Raw genomic sequence first — 16,356 nt, 5'->3', positions numbered from 1 at the left:
GTAACAAAAGCATGGATAAATATTTCTGCATCAATTTTGGACGGAAGATTTCTGATTTTTGCAATGTTACGTAAATTGAAAAAAGCTGTCCTTGAAACAGTCTTCATATGTTCGTCAAAAGAGAGATCAGGGTCCAGAGTAACGCCGACGTCCTTCACAGTTTTATTTGAGACGACTGTACAACCATCAAGATTAATTTTCAGATTCAACAGAAGATCTCTTTGTGTCTTGGGACCTAGAACAAGCATCTCTGTTTTGTCCGAGTTTAAAAGTAGAAAGTTTGCAGCCATCCACTTCCTTATGTCTGAAACACAGGCTTCCAGCGAGGGCAATTTTGGGGCTTCACCATGTTTCATTGAAATGTACAGCTGTGTGTCATCCGCATAGCAGTGAAAGTTAACATTATGTTTTCGAATGACATCCCCAAGAGGTAAAATATATAGTGAAAACAATAGTGGTCCTAAAACGGAACCTTGAGAAACACCGAAATTTACAGTTGATTTGTCAGAGGGCAAACCATTCACAGAGACAAACTGATATCTTTCCGACAGATAAGATCTAAACCAGGCCAGAACTTGTCCGTGTAGACCAATTTGGGTTTCCAGTCTCTCCAAAAGAATGTGGTGATCAATGCTATCAAAAGCAGCACTAAGGTCTAGGAGCACGAGGACAGATGCAGAGCCTCGGTCTGACGTCATTAAAATGTAATTTACCACCTTCACAAGTGCAGTCTCAGTGCTATGATGGGGTCTAAAACCAGACTGAAGCGTTTCGTATACATTGTTTGTCTTCAGGAAGGCAGTGAGTTGTTGCGCAACAGCTTTTTCAAAATGTTTTGAGAGGAATGGGAGATTCGATATAGGCCGATAGTTTTTTATATTTTCTGGGTCAAGGTTTGGCTTTTTCAAGAGAGGCTTTATTACTGCCACTTTTAGTGAGTTTGGTACACATCCGGTGGATAGAGAGACGTTTATTATGTTCAACATAGGAGGGCCAAGCACAGGAAGCAGCTCTTTCAGAAGTTTAGTTGGAATAGGGTCCAATATGCAGCTTGAAGGTTTAGAGGCCATGATTATTTTCATCATTGTGTCAAGAGATATAGTACTAAAACATTTGAGTGTCTCCCTTGATCCCAGGTCCTGGCAGTCAATCTACACTGGATTTGTGGATTTAACAGATGACATCAATAAGCTTTCATGTGGATTCACCTGGTCAGTCTATGTCACGGAAAGAGCAGGTTTTCCTAATGTTTTTGTTCACTCAGTGTACACTCTAAAAATGAAAGGTTCCTGGAGTATTATTTAGGGGTTCTTCAAATTGAAACTGTGGGGGAACCCCTATAAGTTCGCCGAAGAACCCCTTTTAATGGATTGTCAAAGAACTTTTTGAAACTTTGAACTTTTTGGTTAATTTTTGATCTACCCCCCTACCCTATTATTATTAATATTCATATTATTAATAATATGCATAGCAATAACAACAATAACACAATAGTTTAGTTGTCAGTGTTTATTATGATTTTAGTGGCAAACAGAATAAAACATGTAAATATGAGGTAAACTCCCATCAGAGCCCCAAGTCCAATGGGTATACCCTCTGACGTGTTGATGTTAATGTGTTGATGTTCTCCGTATCCATAGCCAGAATGATTTTGCAGTGCATGGTGATTGAACAGGTTTCCTGTTATATTCATCAGAGGTGTAGGGAGGGTGAAGTCTGTGAATCCCAAAAAAGAGTAATTATACAGATGTTTAACAAAACATGCACATGACAGTATTCATACCTTGGATTTTGTTCAGATACCTGCAGACACATAAGTGAGCAGTTCAGTCATCTGCACCCAATACAGCTAGCCTTCAACATATTATCATAGCCTACATATTCTTACTTCTTTGTTGATTGATATCCATTGGATTGTGTCCATTTTCTGTTTTAGAAAGATTTGCACAAATATCATCCTAAAACAATATTAATGTAGATCACGAGGACATCTTTACATTTTCATTTAAGTGCCTGCACCTGCTGTCCTTTCAAATTAAAATCCAAATGTTTCAGTTGGGCAGTTAGGTTCCTGCAAGAACACCCACCAACTAAGGAGGTTCCTCGATGAACCCCACCTCCTATGGAGGTTCTTCTTGGAATAACCTTTTTAGGGGCAATTTTCAGTGCCAAGAACCCTAAGGTTTTTTGAGGATCTTAGAAGAACCCTTGTTGAACCCCTCATTTTTTTGTGTGTATAATAACCCGCTTAGCAGGGTAAGAGTCAGTGACCTCGAGCTCACAGAGACAGACAAGGTCTTTGTTTTCTCATCTCTCCCACTCAGACTGACAGGACACGGGCATGTATCTAACTCACTCTATTAGCGCGTCCCCGCATGGTCCGTCCTAGACAATCATTCGTTTATTGTTGTCCTAGTCTAAAGATAAAGGTCATGTCGGCTGAAACAGTACGCCGCGCGCTATTGATTTTCGATCTAGATGGTGCTAATGAACCTCTCTAGCTCTGCGAAGGCCCGTACTGCGCCGTGCGCATGCGTCAAGAGGAGGCTTCTCATTTCGCTGGCTGCTTCATAGTCAGTCCCCGCAGCCCACAGTAGGCAACAACAGTCGCTACCTGCCTGTCTAGCGGAACGGATATGGCTCCCCACTCACCCCGGCTTTTTCCCAGACCCAAGCGGCTTGTTGCCATGCAAGGGCCGACATGACAGTACACGGACGAGAGAAGACCCCTGGCCGGCTCCGCCTGTCGGTCCCGTTAGAAGCAGGGAGAGGAGCGGGTCGATATGCCGTGTTGCTGGCTCTGTGCGCGCTGTGCTACAGCAACTCTCTGCACGGGGAGTTCGTGCACGACGATGTGTGGGCTATCAGCAATAACCCCGACGTCCGGCCCGGGTCCAGCCTGCAGAGCATCTTCTCCAACGACTTTTGGGGCAAGAGGATGGCGGACAACACAAGCCACAAGTCCTACAGACCGTTATGCATCCTCACCTTCAAGTAAGTTCGCTCTCTCCCCTATAGCTCTCTGTGGTTATCTGCCCAGCATCGGTTGCAAAGTAAAGTCTCTGTAGTTAACTTGAACAGCTGGGTCTCGGGCTGGAATGAGAAACAATGTTGCAGAAGTTGGTGGCAATGTCCAGAAGTGCGCTGGGCTCGTCAGCTATCCTACCTGTGATTGGATACAATTAATACCATGTATCCGTTCCCAGAAATAGGCTGACGTCATAGGCTAGCCTATTGTAGGTTACTTCTTGGTTTGAGCTGGGTTGAGCTTGGTCGATTGCCAGCGGTCATGAACGACGCACATCTACACTTACCATAAACAAACATGTACGTAGCCTAATGGGTTATAAACAGACTGCTACGGCGGTCCGGTTGCGCAGTTAGCTAAACTTGCTGAAGCGTGCCATGAACACTGCTCGCTCGCAAGAAAATCCGATTTGATTTGTGCTCCTTGATCTTACAATGTGCTACTTGAAACATTTTAAAATAGCCTAGAGTCGACATACAGTATGTTAGCTGGACCGGGCAGATATTGACTGTTTTTTGCCTACACACTTGTTGCTTTCTGTGGAATCCCAGAATTCGCACTCACGTTCACTTCAATGTATTTTGGCGGATATGTTTGACACTCCAGAACATTTATCGGCCACATTTTGGGAAATGAGTGTTGAATGTTGTTGTATCAACTAAACAAACAGTCGTCATTCAAGAGAACTTTTCCAGCCAGTGTCAATTTAATCTCCGGGCACACACACTGGAGAGGGGGTGTCACAGGCAGCGCAATGGGACGCGGGAGGATTCTGGCTTTCGGCTCAAGCGTTAGTCAACCAGAAACATTAATAGCCTACATATTTCAAAGATTGATGAAAAACATACTACAGACTATTTGAAAGATGTGTTGATATGAAAACTACACACAAAAAAAGTCGACAGAAAACTCCAGGCTCTGTTTCTATCTAGCACATGTAGGATTGATATTTAACTAGGCAAGTCAGTTAATTATGAACAAATTGTTATTTACAATGGCGGCCTAGTAAACATGTCTAGCAGGTCTTTATGTAATCGGTGAGGGCACAAATTGCTTGGTTTTCTTCAGCAGGCAATACAGTTGAAATATAAACAATAGATGGAATACTAATATGAACCGATTCTCTGCGTGGTAAAGCTTTGTGCTTCTTTTTTGCACAGGGCTGTGGATACACACACACACACACACACCATCCTATGTATGGGACTTATCTATTCTAATACTTTGATTGCTTAGTAAGACATCATCTCCACCGTCACTCTGTCGCTGTATCCTCTGACCTCTTCTCAGAGCCTGAACCGTCTGACAACCACGTGCTGCTCCTCCCGACACTGCACGATGCGCCAGAAAATACATTTCAAATAAGTGATTTTTTATTCTCTGCGCTACATTCCTGTGTTGAGCGTGTAGGTGTCAACATCGTCTTTGAAAAGGGCACATTCAGAGCTGAAGACGCGAGATGCTGATTATGACAACAGAGAGGTTGTCAGCTGCTGTGTGTGCGTGCTGAATACTTAGTGCGCTGGTTAAGGGGGAGAGGGAAGGCCGATGTGCTGAGGCTTTGAATGGGGTTTCTCTCTTTTGAGACGATGGATGGAGCATCTGGTTGTGTAGCGCTCTCCTTCTGGTTCTGCAGTTGGTTACCCACACACTGCTGTCAAGCCAAGCAGCTGAATCTCCATCTACACATAGCCCAAAGCTGGCCAGATGCATTCTCTGTGGTGTGTAAGCTCACGCATATACACAAGCTACTCCTGAGTGTCTGCCTGTCTCAAGCCTGTAGTCTAATACTTTGTGACAGCACAGAGAGAAGGGAGGAGATCAGTTGTCAGTGTCTCAGTGACACTACAGTACCTTGTCTGGTCTCCTCTGTGTTCTCTTTAAGTTCAGACTAAATGGGGCAAATCTGACTCACATTTGCATGTATGCTTCCTTATTATGGGAGACTAAGTGCCTATTTACACACATGTACCGTATATGGGACAGTGGTACATATGGACACACACACACACACACACACACACACACACACACCTATGCCCTTGAGGACCTGCTAGGTATATCTGTCATTTTGACATGCAGGGACTCACACCTCATACACACACACACAGACGAACGCACACATACACACCTGGGCCTGTGGGGGCTCTGTGCTCAGTATAGCAGTGTGTTTCTGTGTCAGTGATCACTGTCGGGCCTCCGAGACGGTCCTCAAGGTGAAGGACACACACCCCCGAAGCACTCTAAAGTAGCCTGTTAATGGAACGATGGCTTTGGGGAGAGAGCAGGAGGGGACCAACAACTGAGAATGACAGAAAGACAGGCTATGAGATCACAGCATACGGTCCAGCACCCCCCCCCCCCCCTCTTGAATCCCACCCAGAGGACATAGTATAAACATGGTACAACAGTGTAAAGACACACAATCTGCTGAAGCCTCTGTCATATCCCCTGTCCCCTCCAACACAGCCAGGCTACAGGCTGAGAGCTGGATACCTGTCTGTTTCAGCATTGACCAGTGTAACCACTCTACCTGCACGTCTCAACACTTCTCTTCTATCACAATACAGGGACTATAGTGCTGTAGCTAGGCAACGATGAAATAAAAATGACACCTATACAGTGGTGGGCCCAGAGTTTTTCCTGGTCAGGGGATGTGGTGTGGAAAACCTCCAGATCCTAGTCGTAGGGTATAAGAAAGGCCTTGTTTTTCCTGGTCAGATCACATTGACAGGAAATTGTCCGCTGTCCAGTCTCTGGTCTCTAATTGAAATGCATGAGTTTTAATAACAGAGTGCACATCCGCCATGACTCACTGAGAAGGCCTATAACAAGATCACATCAGAGGGCTGGCATACACGTGTTAATACCCTCTCCCCAGGGCATCCTACAACATCCACTATGTATGATCTATGATGTAACACAGGATATAGGAGGGGTGGAGCCTGTTTTTCATCATCACTTAATGGATTGGACGTTGGCTTTTATGAGACATCCCCATTATCGCTTATGTATGACAATCAGCTCTACGGTCTTTCCCCCATTAAAACCCATGTTACGTTCTCTTCAGATTCCCTTCTTTCTAGTTTAGTTAAGTTTCAGATTCTCCAAGTCTTTCATCCTGGAAATGTGTGGGTTTCTTCACATTAGGAGTCAGACTGTGCTTGTTTAATGATGAGAGAAACAGGCTGTTTTACAGAGATGGTGTAATACTGTAATTGAATTCATAATGGAGGTTTGGGGTTGGGATTCTTCTCTGAGACGGGGGAGGAATCGTAATTACAATCTCACGGAGAAATGCTTTTATATAACCTGAACAAATGGTTTTCTGTACCTGGGTGTGTAATGGAGATGTTTAGTACTGTGTCATAACTGTATGTGGGTGGGAAAAATGTTATTTGAACAGACTAATATATGCAGATATGAGATATATTCTATGAAGATTCCAAATGGCGTATCTCAGCCTTATTACACCACCAAAAAGCTTCTTTAGAGGGAGATTATATGTGTTTCTGTGCTGGGATTCCAAAATGCTCTGCTTCATTCATGTGTAAAATAGTTAGGGTTAGGCTCATCCATTTAAAATCGGGTAATTAAGGGAAGGGAATATCCTCACCAAAAATGAATTTAATTGTATTCAATTCATGTAATTACCTTAAGTTAGATACCCGTCCTGAATTTAATTGACTCAGGTCGAATGGAATTGACCCCAGCCGTGATTGGACTGTAGTCATTGGTGATGGAGGAAACTGTAAAGGAGGGTCACAGTTCCTGACACAGTGTGGCTGTGATACATTAGCAGCAAATGTTTCATATCCTGCAGTTTTAGTTTGAATAAGTCTCTTTTCTCTCTAATTATGATGGTAAAATGGTGATTGCTCTCTCTCTCTCTCTCTCTCTCTCTCTCTCTCTCTCCATCAGATTGAACATCCTCTTGGGTGGAATGACCCCTCTCTACTTCCATGTGGTCAACGTGTGTCTTCACTGTGCCGTGACCTGTCTGCTCATGCACACGTGTGATCGTTGCGTGTTCGACGACCCCCGTCTGGCCTTCCTCACCGCCCTCCTCTTCGCTGTGCACCCCATACACACTGAGGCTGTGAGTATGCGCACACACACACACACAACCCCCTCTAGCAGACATGCTTCTTCTCAATGACTCACTCCCTCACGTGTAAGACCAATGACATTGATTCCTTCACATATTGTAGAGTAGCACTACCTCGGGACACATGCAGTCATCCTCTGACATGGCAATCTGTGACTAACTGTGCTCTCACTCACGCGTCTCGCTACTGGTGAATCAGGTCCCTGTTCAGTAAGTCCGGAAAAGGCAGCCTTCCCGGTTTCATATTGCAGTTCCAGCTCCATGAATTTAGTTTTGAATGTTTGAAAAGTAGCGAGGCACGTTTTACAATTCGGGAAATGTATGCAAGTCCTGTGTGGAGGAGAATTATAATTCGTTCTCACAGGTGAAGGAAGAAGAAAGACCGCTGTGTTAAAGTTAGAGCTCTGCAGAGACACTGAGGGGAAACAGAGAGAGAGATGAAAAGGGCGAAAGAGAAAAAATGTGGAGAGGGCGAGGCAGAGGAATGTATGAGATGGTGGAGAGAGCGAAGGATAAAAGGAGGAGCGGGCGAGGGAGAGAAAGAGAGCAAGAGGGAGCTGAATAAAGAGCAGCAGGGGTGAGAGCTGAGCTATACTATAGAGCTCTACAGGGTGCTCCCTTGAGCCCCTAACACAGAGAGAGGAGCAGAGAAGGGAAGATGAAAATGCAGAGGGGAGAGACGAGACCAGGGCTGCTCCCAGTCTGTGTCTAGTCTAGCATCCCAATCAGCCTTAGTCTCTCTAGTGTTAATCCTGCAGTTCCCTTCATCCTTCCATCTGTCCCCAGTGTGAGCTTCAGCCCAGGCTTCATCGCCCAACCTTCTCCCTAAACCATAAACTAATCATGGACCAACCTCCAGCTCATAACCCCTGTCCACATCCACAGCCACTCGAATCAGTCTTTAGCTTCCTAGCTCATTCCAGCACTAGCCTCACTAGCATACATTTTCAGGAGCTCCAGTCCCATTTCCACCCAGTGTCAGTCTGCTAGGCAGTAAGTAGCTAGTCAGTCATTCTGAGGGCTGGGGCTGATGCCGGGGCTGTGTAGTGGCAGGTCTTTGGCAGTGCTGTGTCTCTGCAGTGAGTGACTGTGCTAGTGGTACCAGAGTCTGATGAACTCAGTGCAGTAAACCGGTTACGTCATTAGCCAGGGGACCAGCTGGAGTTCACTTCACTTATACTGATGAGGAGGGACACACACACACACCACAATAAGGCAGAGATTAAAAAGTGGCTTATCCCTCACCCTCTCTGTGGAGCTCCTGGCATCACACAGTCCCGGTCTTCCTATCCAATATGGCCGCCATAAAGATGCAGTCATTCAGATCTGCAGCCAGTGAATGGAGGTGCTGTTCAAGGCTGAAAGCCCTCTATTCAACCCACTCTCCTCTCTTCTCAATGGCGGCTGCTGAGACAGACTGGTCAGGTCATGTGGGGACCCCACTGACCGTCTGTGTGTCTCACTGTCCACTTAGGCACACACATGGTTGGCATGGCGAAGTAGATCTTGTTGAGTGTCTTAGCTGTAGGGAAAAGACAGGCCAGACAGAGGTGAGGGACGCCATACTGTAGATAGAATAATTTTCCTCCTGACTTTTAACACCATGTTATTAAGAAAATGCATATTTTGAAGACCTGAGGGAGAAAGAGTGCGTGTGGTGTGTGTGATATATGTGTTTGGGTCTGTGTCCTTGGGCTGTATTGTATATTCTTCTCCACGTGTTAAGTTTAGAGTGGGGGAGCTGCAGCTGTGTTCAAATTCCTGCAAAATTGTGTAATTGGCTCGAAGGAGGTAGTCTGTGTTTTGTGTGTGTGTGTTTGTGCCAGTGAACAGAGCCCAGTGTGTGTAGAGCAGAGCAGGCCAGGAGACAGCAGTGGAGAGGTGGGAGAGCCATACTTACTATTACAGCAGCTCTGGTTAACACAATAGCTATTATTGAAACACCTTTGTGTCCGTCAGTTCAGTGTATCACTGTCACCATTGTGTCACCACTGTCAGAGGTACCGTCTATCACTATAGGTTTATGGACATGTTTGGTGCTGGGTTAAATAGGATTAGTATGGTACTGACTAGCGTCCTGCCCAGGGGGTGTACTTGTACATCAAGCTGCCTCACGCTACAGAAACAGGATGGGCCCAGGCCGTTCTGGCTTGGACAAGGCTAATTACTGAGTACTGTAGTAGGGATGTGTGGTGGGGTAGTACTTTACTGTAGTAGGGGTGTGTGGTGAGGTAGTACTTTAAATCAAATTTTATTAGTCACATGCACCGAATACAACAGTGCACTGCTTACTTACGAGCCCCTAACCAACAATGCAGTTTCAAAAAAATACAGATAAGAATAAAAGTAACAAGTAATTAAAGAGCAGCAGTGAAATAACAACAGCGAGACTATATACAGGGGGGTACCGATACCGAGTCAATGTGCGAGGGCACCGGTTATTTGAGGTAGTATGTAGTTAGAGTTATTAAAGTGACTATGCATAGATGACATTGGCGGCAGACAGCGTGATCACACAGTCTTCCAGAACAGCTGGTGCTCTCATGTATGTTTCAGTGTTATTTGCCTCGAAGAGAGCATAGAAGTAGTTTAGCTCGTCTGGTAGGCTCGTGTCACTGGGCAGCTCTTGGCTGTGCTTCCCTTTGTAGTCTGTAATGGTTGTGTAGTATGATTTGATCTTAGTCCTGTATTGACGCTTTGCCTGTTTTGAAGATTCGTCCGAGGGCATAGCGGGATTTCTTATAAGCTTCCGGGTTAGAGTCCCGCTCCTTGAAAGTGGCAGCTCTAGCCTTTAGCTCAGTGCGGATGCTGTCTGTAATCCATGGCTTCTGGTTGGGATATGTACGTACAGTCACTGTGGGGACGACGTCATCGATACACTAATTGATGAAGCCAATGACTGATGTGGTGTACTCCTCAATGCCATCGGAGGAATCCTGGAACATATTCAGTCTGTGCTAGCAAAACAGTCCTGTAGCTTAGCATGCTTCCTCTGACCACTTTTTTTATTGATCTAGTCACTGATGCTTCTTGATTACATTTTTGCTTATAAGCAGGAATCAGGAGGATAGAATTATGGTCAGATTTGCCAAATGGAGTGCGAGGGAGAGCTTTGTATTTCTGTGTGTGGAGTATAGGTGATCCAGAGTTCTTTTTCCTCTGGTTGCACATTTTACCATGCTGATAGAAATTTGGTAAAACTGATTTAAGTTCACTGCATTTAAGTCCCCGGCTACTAGGCGCCACCTCCGGGTGAGCGTTTTCTTTTTTGCTAATGGCGGAATACAGCTCATTCAATGCTGTCTTAGTGCCAGCCTCTGACTGTGGTGGTATGTAAACAGCTACAAATAATAGAGATGAAAACTATCGGTAGGTAGTGTGGTCTATAGCTTATCATGAGATACTCTACATCAGGTGAGTAATAGCTTGAGACTTCCTTAGATATCGTGCACAAGCTGTTATTTACAAAAATACGTAGACCTCCACACCTTGTCTTACGAGACGCCGCTGTTCTATCCTGCTGGTACATCGTATAACCGTCCAGCTGTATGTTGATGTTGTCGTCGTTCAGCCACGACTCCTTGAAGCATAAGATGTTACAGTTTTTAATGTCCTGTTGGTAGATTAATCTTCCGTGTAACTCGGCGATTTTATTGTCCAAGGATTGCATGTTTGCTAGCAGAATGGAGGGAAGTGGGGGTTTATTCGATCCCGACCTTCGGCCCCTCTTTCTCCGCCTCCTCTTCACGCAGATCATGGGGATCGGGGCCTGTTCCCGAGGAAGCAGTGTATCCTTCACGTCGGGCTCGTCAGAGTCGTGAAAGTAAAAATAGGATTCTGCTAGTCCGTGGTGAGTAATCGCAGTCCTGATGTCTAGAATTAATTTTTTGGTCATTAGAGATGGTAGCGGCAACATTATGTACAAAATAAGTTACAAAAATAAGTTTACTGTAGTAGGGATGTGTGGTAGGTTAGTACTTTACTGTAATAGGGGTGTGTGGTAGGGTAGTACTTTACTGTAATAGGGGTGTGTGGTAGGGTAGTACTTTACTGTAATAGGGGTGTGTGGTAGGGTAGTACTTTACTGTAATAGGGGTGTGTGGTAGGGTAGTACTTTACTGTAATAGGGGTGTGTGGTAGGGTAGTACTTTACGGTAATAGGGATTAGAGGTCGACCGATTATGATTTTTCAATGCCGATACCGATTGTTGGAGGACCAAAAAAGGCCGATACCGATTAATCGGTCGATATTTATTTATTTATTTATTTATTTATTTATTTGTAATAATGACACTTACAACAATACTGAATTAACACTTATTTTAACTTAATATAATACATCAATAAAATCAATTTAGCCTCAAATAAATAATGAAACATGTTCAATTTGGTTTAAATAATGCAAAAACAAAGTGTTGGAGAAGAAAGTAAAAATGCAATATGTGCCATGTAAGAAAGCTAACGTTTAAGTTCCTTGCTCGGAACATGAGAACATATGAAAGCTGGTGGTTCCTTTTTAACATGAGTTAACACACACACACACACACACTGTAAATCAGTACCAAATGTCCCATTAGACCTTTCCAAGGGGCAGGGTGTGTCTCTAAAGCACATTCTATTAGAAACAGTTGTAGCCTTATAGGGGTGTGGCTCAGAATGTACCAGAATATGTGTTTCTCACTGCACACACGCACGTGCGCACACACACACACACACACACACACACACACACACACACACACACACACACACACACACACACACACACACACACACACACACACACACACAGCTGGTACTCCATGGGGTAGGACATTTAGATATTTTAAGTGAGTGTTAGGGCTGGGAGCGTTTTTGAGTTGAGATATATTGTTAAAGAGTGTGTGTGTGTGTGTGTGTGTGTGTGTGTGTGTGTGTGTGTGTGTACCGAGATGACACTGCTGAGTCACCTTCAGTCACAGTGGGAGGCAGGGATGGATAGAGGAAGATGAAAGGAGAGAAAGAACAGAGGGGGGGAAGTGAAGGATGAAGGGCAATGGATGGGGGGGTGGGACAGAAGAGGAAGTTGAAAGGGAGGAGAGTGAGGACAGGGAAGGGTGGAAGACTCTTCTCTTCTTCCTCATGAATTAAATATACATGATACTGGGCTCCTCCCCCTGCTTTAGTGATGAGCTTGTACAGCAGGAAAATGAAATACCAGCAGTTACTGTAGGTCATTTTTCTTAATTTAGGAAATACAAAGTGTTGGTATTCCTGATTCCATATATGATCACGAGTCAAATAATGCTTAATGAGAGCACCATCAGGAATAATACCAACACTTTGTATTTTATTCAATATAAACAAATGATTCGGCAGTGATTACTCAACAACACTCAAATGAGTGAAATATGCGAGTGAAATCAATATGTAAACATGGCTCAGACATGTTATGCTGTACTTTTTTCTTAGGTAGAGAACAATATGCGCTCTCGTGTGACTCTCATGAAGGAGGCGTGTGTGTAGCACAGCAGGCGACTTCTCATTTCCCACTCCTGGGTAATGCAATGGGCACTAGCTATGTTTCCATTAACTTGTCCAGTGATTATTATTTATTTATTTTTCTTCGAAAATTACAACGTTTCCATAGAAAATAGATGCGACAATTGCCTGCTAGGGTACGTTTCCATTTAACTATCTTAACTATCTTTTCGATTTAAAAACAGCTGGATGCAATGACGCCACAGAAACAAACAAAACTTTTTTTTCAAAAACCTACAATGTCGAATAAACTGTTTGTGGTTGAAGTGTTTCCGTTACCCATTTAGGCAAATTGCGCATGAATACATTTGTGACAGACTGTATGCCCTCCCATCTGTTTCATGTCTCAGGTATAGCCGGCGAAAGCCAGCATGTATAGAATGCAATAATTAACTAATATTAGCCATGGTCTAATAATTATCCCGTGCCAGCATATCGCCATGGTCCGTGCCATTGGGAAAGTGCACTACTGGACATCTGAAATAAGTGGATGGTGAAACTTGCCGTTCAACCAGAAAAGCAAATCTGGTATTCTTGAAAGTCAGGACAATCCTTGACAAATATCTACATATACAGTGGGGAGAACAAGTATTTGATACACTGCTGATTTTGCAGGTTTTCCTACTTACAAAGCATGTAGAGGTCTGTAATTTTTATCATAGGTACACTTCAACTGTGAGAGACGGAATCTAAAACAAAAATCCAGAAAATCACATTGTATGATTTTTAAGTAATTAATTTGCATTTTATTGCATGACATAAGTATTTGATACATCAGAAAAGCAGAACTGAATATTTGGTACAGAAACCTTTGTTTGCAATTACAGAGATCATACGTTTCCTGTAGTTCTTGACCAGGTTTGCACACACTGCAGCATTGATTTTGGCCCACTCCTCCATACAGACCTTCTCCAGATCCTTCAGGTTTCGGGGCTGTCGCTGGGCAATACGGACTTTTAGCTCCCTCCAAAGATTTTCTATTGGGTTCAGGTCTGGAGACTGGCTAGGCCACTCCAGGACCTTGAGATGCTTCTTATGAAGCCAATCCTTAGTTGCTCTGGCTGTGTGTTTCAGGTCGTTGACATGCTGGAAGACCCAGCCACGACCCATCTTCAATGCTCTTACTGAGGGAAAGTGGTTGTTGGCCAAGATCTCGCGATACATGGCCCCATCCATCCTCCCCTCAATACGGTGCAGTCGTCCTGTCCCCGTTGCAGAAAAGCATCCCCAAAGAATGATGTTTCCACCTCCATGCTTCACGGTTGGGATGGTGTTCTTGGGGTTGTACTCATCCTTCTTCTTCCTCCAAACACGGCGAGTGGAGTTTAGACCAAAAAGCTCTATTTTTGTCTCATCAGACCACATGACCTTCTTCCATTCCTCCTCTGGATCATCCAGATGGTCATTGACAAACTTCAGACGGGCCTGGAAATGCGCTGGCTTGAGCAGGGGGACCTTGCGTGCTCTGCAGGATTTTAATCCATGACTGCGTAGTGTGTTACTAATGGTTTTCTTTGAGACTGTGGTCCCAGCTCTCTTCAGGTCATTGACCAGGTCCTGCCGTGTAGTTCTGGGCTGATCCCTCACCTTCCTCATGATCATTGATGCCCCACGAGGTGAGATCTTGCATGGAGCCCCAGACCAAGGGTGATTGACCGTCATCTTGAACTTCTTCCATTTTCTAATATCTGCGCCAACAGTTATTGCCTTCTCACCAAGCTGCTTGCCTATTGTCCTGTAGCCCATCCCAGCCTTGTGCAGGTCTACAATTTTATCCCTGATGTCCTTACACAGCTCTCTGGTCTTGGCCATTGTGGAGAGGTTGGAGTCTGTTTGATTGAGTGTGTGGACAGGTGTCTTTTATACAGGTAACGAGTTCAAACAGGTGCAGTTAATACAGGTAATGAGTGGAGAACAGGAGGACTTCTTAAAGAAAAACTAACAGGTCTGTGAGAGCTGGAATTCTTACTGGTTGGTAGGTGATCAAATACTTATGTCATGCAATAAAATGCAAATTAATTACTTAAAAATCATACACTGTGATTTTCTGGATTTTTGTTTTAGATTCCGTCTCTCACAGTTGAAGTGTACCTATGATAAAAATTACAGACCTGTACATGCTTTGTAAGTAGGAAAACCTGCAAAATCGGCAGTGTATCAAATACTTGTTCTCCCCACTGTATATATATATTTATAGTTAGCAAGCAGCAGGCATTTAGAATTAATTAAAGCTTATAGTTACGTGATGACCTTACGCGTACCTTCAAAAATATTCTCCAATCATAATTTATATATAAAAAAACATTTCCATCATTTTGTCACAATAAAATTAGACAAAATAAAAATCCACCCTTGTCAAATGGATAAAAATGTTGTCGATAATTTGAAAATGTCTCCTTATCTGCAGTTTCCATTACACATGTCGCAACGTTATTGCTTCTGTCGAATAAATCGGGGCCATTGGAAACCTGCCTACTGTTAAGTAGCCCTTGGAGGTCCATCCATCTGTAGTAAGCGCAACACAGGGTCATTGGCCAATTCATTCAGATCTTCGGCTTTAGCCTGCTTATATAGAGCGGATACTAGCTGTTTTCTGAAATGGGGGCGAAGTTCGTAGCGTGGCTCGAGCACTTTCACCAAGTGCCGAAACCCCCCCCCATTCTTCTCAACCACCAATAATGGGCTCATATCCACGGCTATTAACATAGGCTACCTATCGCTCTTGTAACTTCGTTGGCCCGGTCATTAGCTGCGAAGGGCTGCTTGAATGCAGAGGGGAGATTAAGTTGGGTTTTTGTTATATTGTTTGCGTTTCAATCTTGCTCAGGAGGTAGGAATACTGGGGTGATGTCTGCGTAAATGTGTCAACGTGTTTGATGTGTTGGCTGCTGCATAGGGTACTCTCGTTGAGCAGTGGCAACATACTCTCTCTCTCTATCGCTGTTGTACTCTACTGGGAAGCCCAAATGTTCCCAAACTGGGGATTTTAAAGGATGATGGAGACTCCTGGTTTAACGACCACGCCATCGCACAAAACTAGTTTCGGCCTGTAGTAGTGATTACAACGTGCACATAGGCTCTAGTTTTCTTTTAGGAATAGCCTGAAATGTTTTTTTTAGCTCCGATTTACAAAAAATGTCTACAATGCAGTGTAGGCCTAGTATTTTTTAAAATATATTTTGTATGTATTCATTCGGGTTCACAGTGCAGACCAAACCGAGGTCCCTGTACCCTTACACACACACACACACACACACACACACACACACACACACACACACACACACACACACACACACACACACACACACACACACACACACACACACACACACACACACACACACACACACACAGTGACAGAGGTTGGCTGTCTTGCCAATTAGATTAAAAGGGTCTGGGACCCAACTGTTATATTTACAGACTCTCTGGAGGGTGGCAATCAATCTACTTCTTCCCGTCCTCCTCATCTATTGCAATCCCACTCCTCTCTCCTCCTTACCCCCTCCCTCTCTCCATCCCTCTGTCTTCCTATCCTGGAGGTTTTGAGATTTATGATCTCACAACTCCTATCTGACCCAGTTCATCTCTCAGAGTCTCTCTCTCTCTCTCTCTCTCTCTCTCTCTCTCTCTCTGTCTCTCTCTGTGTTCTTTATCTCAGTCCTAGTTGGACATGTCAGTGTGCTCATCCAGTCTGACT

General features: G+C 44.2%; 1 protein-coding gene and 1 long non-coding RNA gene across 2 annotated transcripts in view; one reads left to right on the top strand and one right to left on the bottom strand.

The window, feature by feature from the left end:
• Positions 1–1,494: 1,494 nt before the first annotated feature.
• On the bottom strand, positions 1,495–3,292 carry LOC139534072 (uncharacterized). Its single transcript, XR_011666902.1, has 2 exons — positions 2,989–3,292; positions 1,495–1,716 (listed from the first exon to the last, which is right to left on the bottom strand). It is a non-coding gene; the product is annotated as an uncharacterized lncRNA (long non-coding RNA).
• LOC139534069 (protein O-mannosyl-transferase TMTC1-like) overlaps positions 2,702–16,356 on the top strand; it is a 103,651-nt gene continuing 89,996 nt past the window's right edge. The window contains exons 1-2 of the mRNA XM_071332763.1: positions 2,702–2,994; positions 6,950–7,127. Of these exons, the coding sequence (XP_071188864.1) occupies positions 2,702–2,994; positions 6,950–7,127 (471 nt within the window). The remainder of the gene's footprint in view (positions 2,995–6,949; positions 7,128–16,356) is intronic.

This window comes from Salvelinus alpinus, chromosome 11, assembly GCF_045679555.1.
Source record: "Salvelinus alpinus chromosome 11, SLU_Salpinus.1, whole genome shotgun sequence".
NCBI classification, from domain to species: Eukaryota; Metazoa; Chordata; class Actinopteri; order Salmoniformes; family Salmonidae; genus Salvelinus; species Salvelinus alpinus.
Note: the sequence above shows the minus strand (reverse complement) of the source record. Positions and strands in the feature narration are given on the sequence as shown.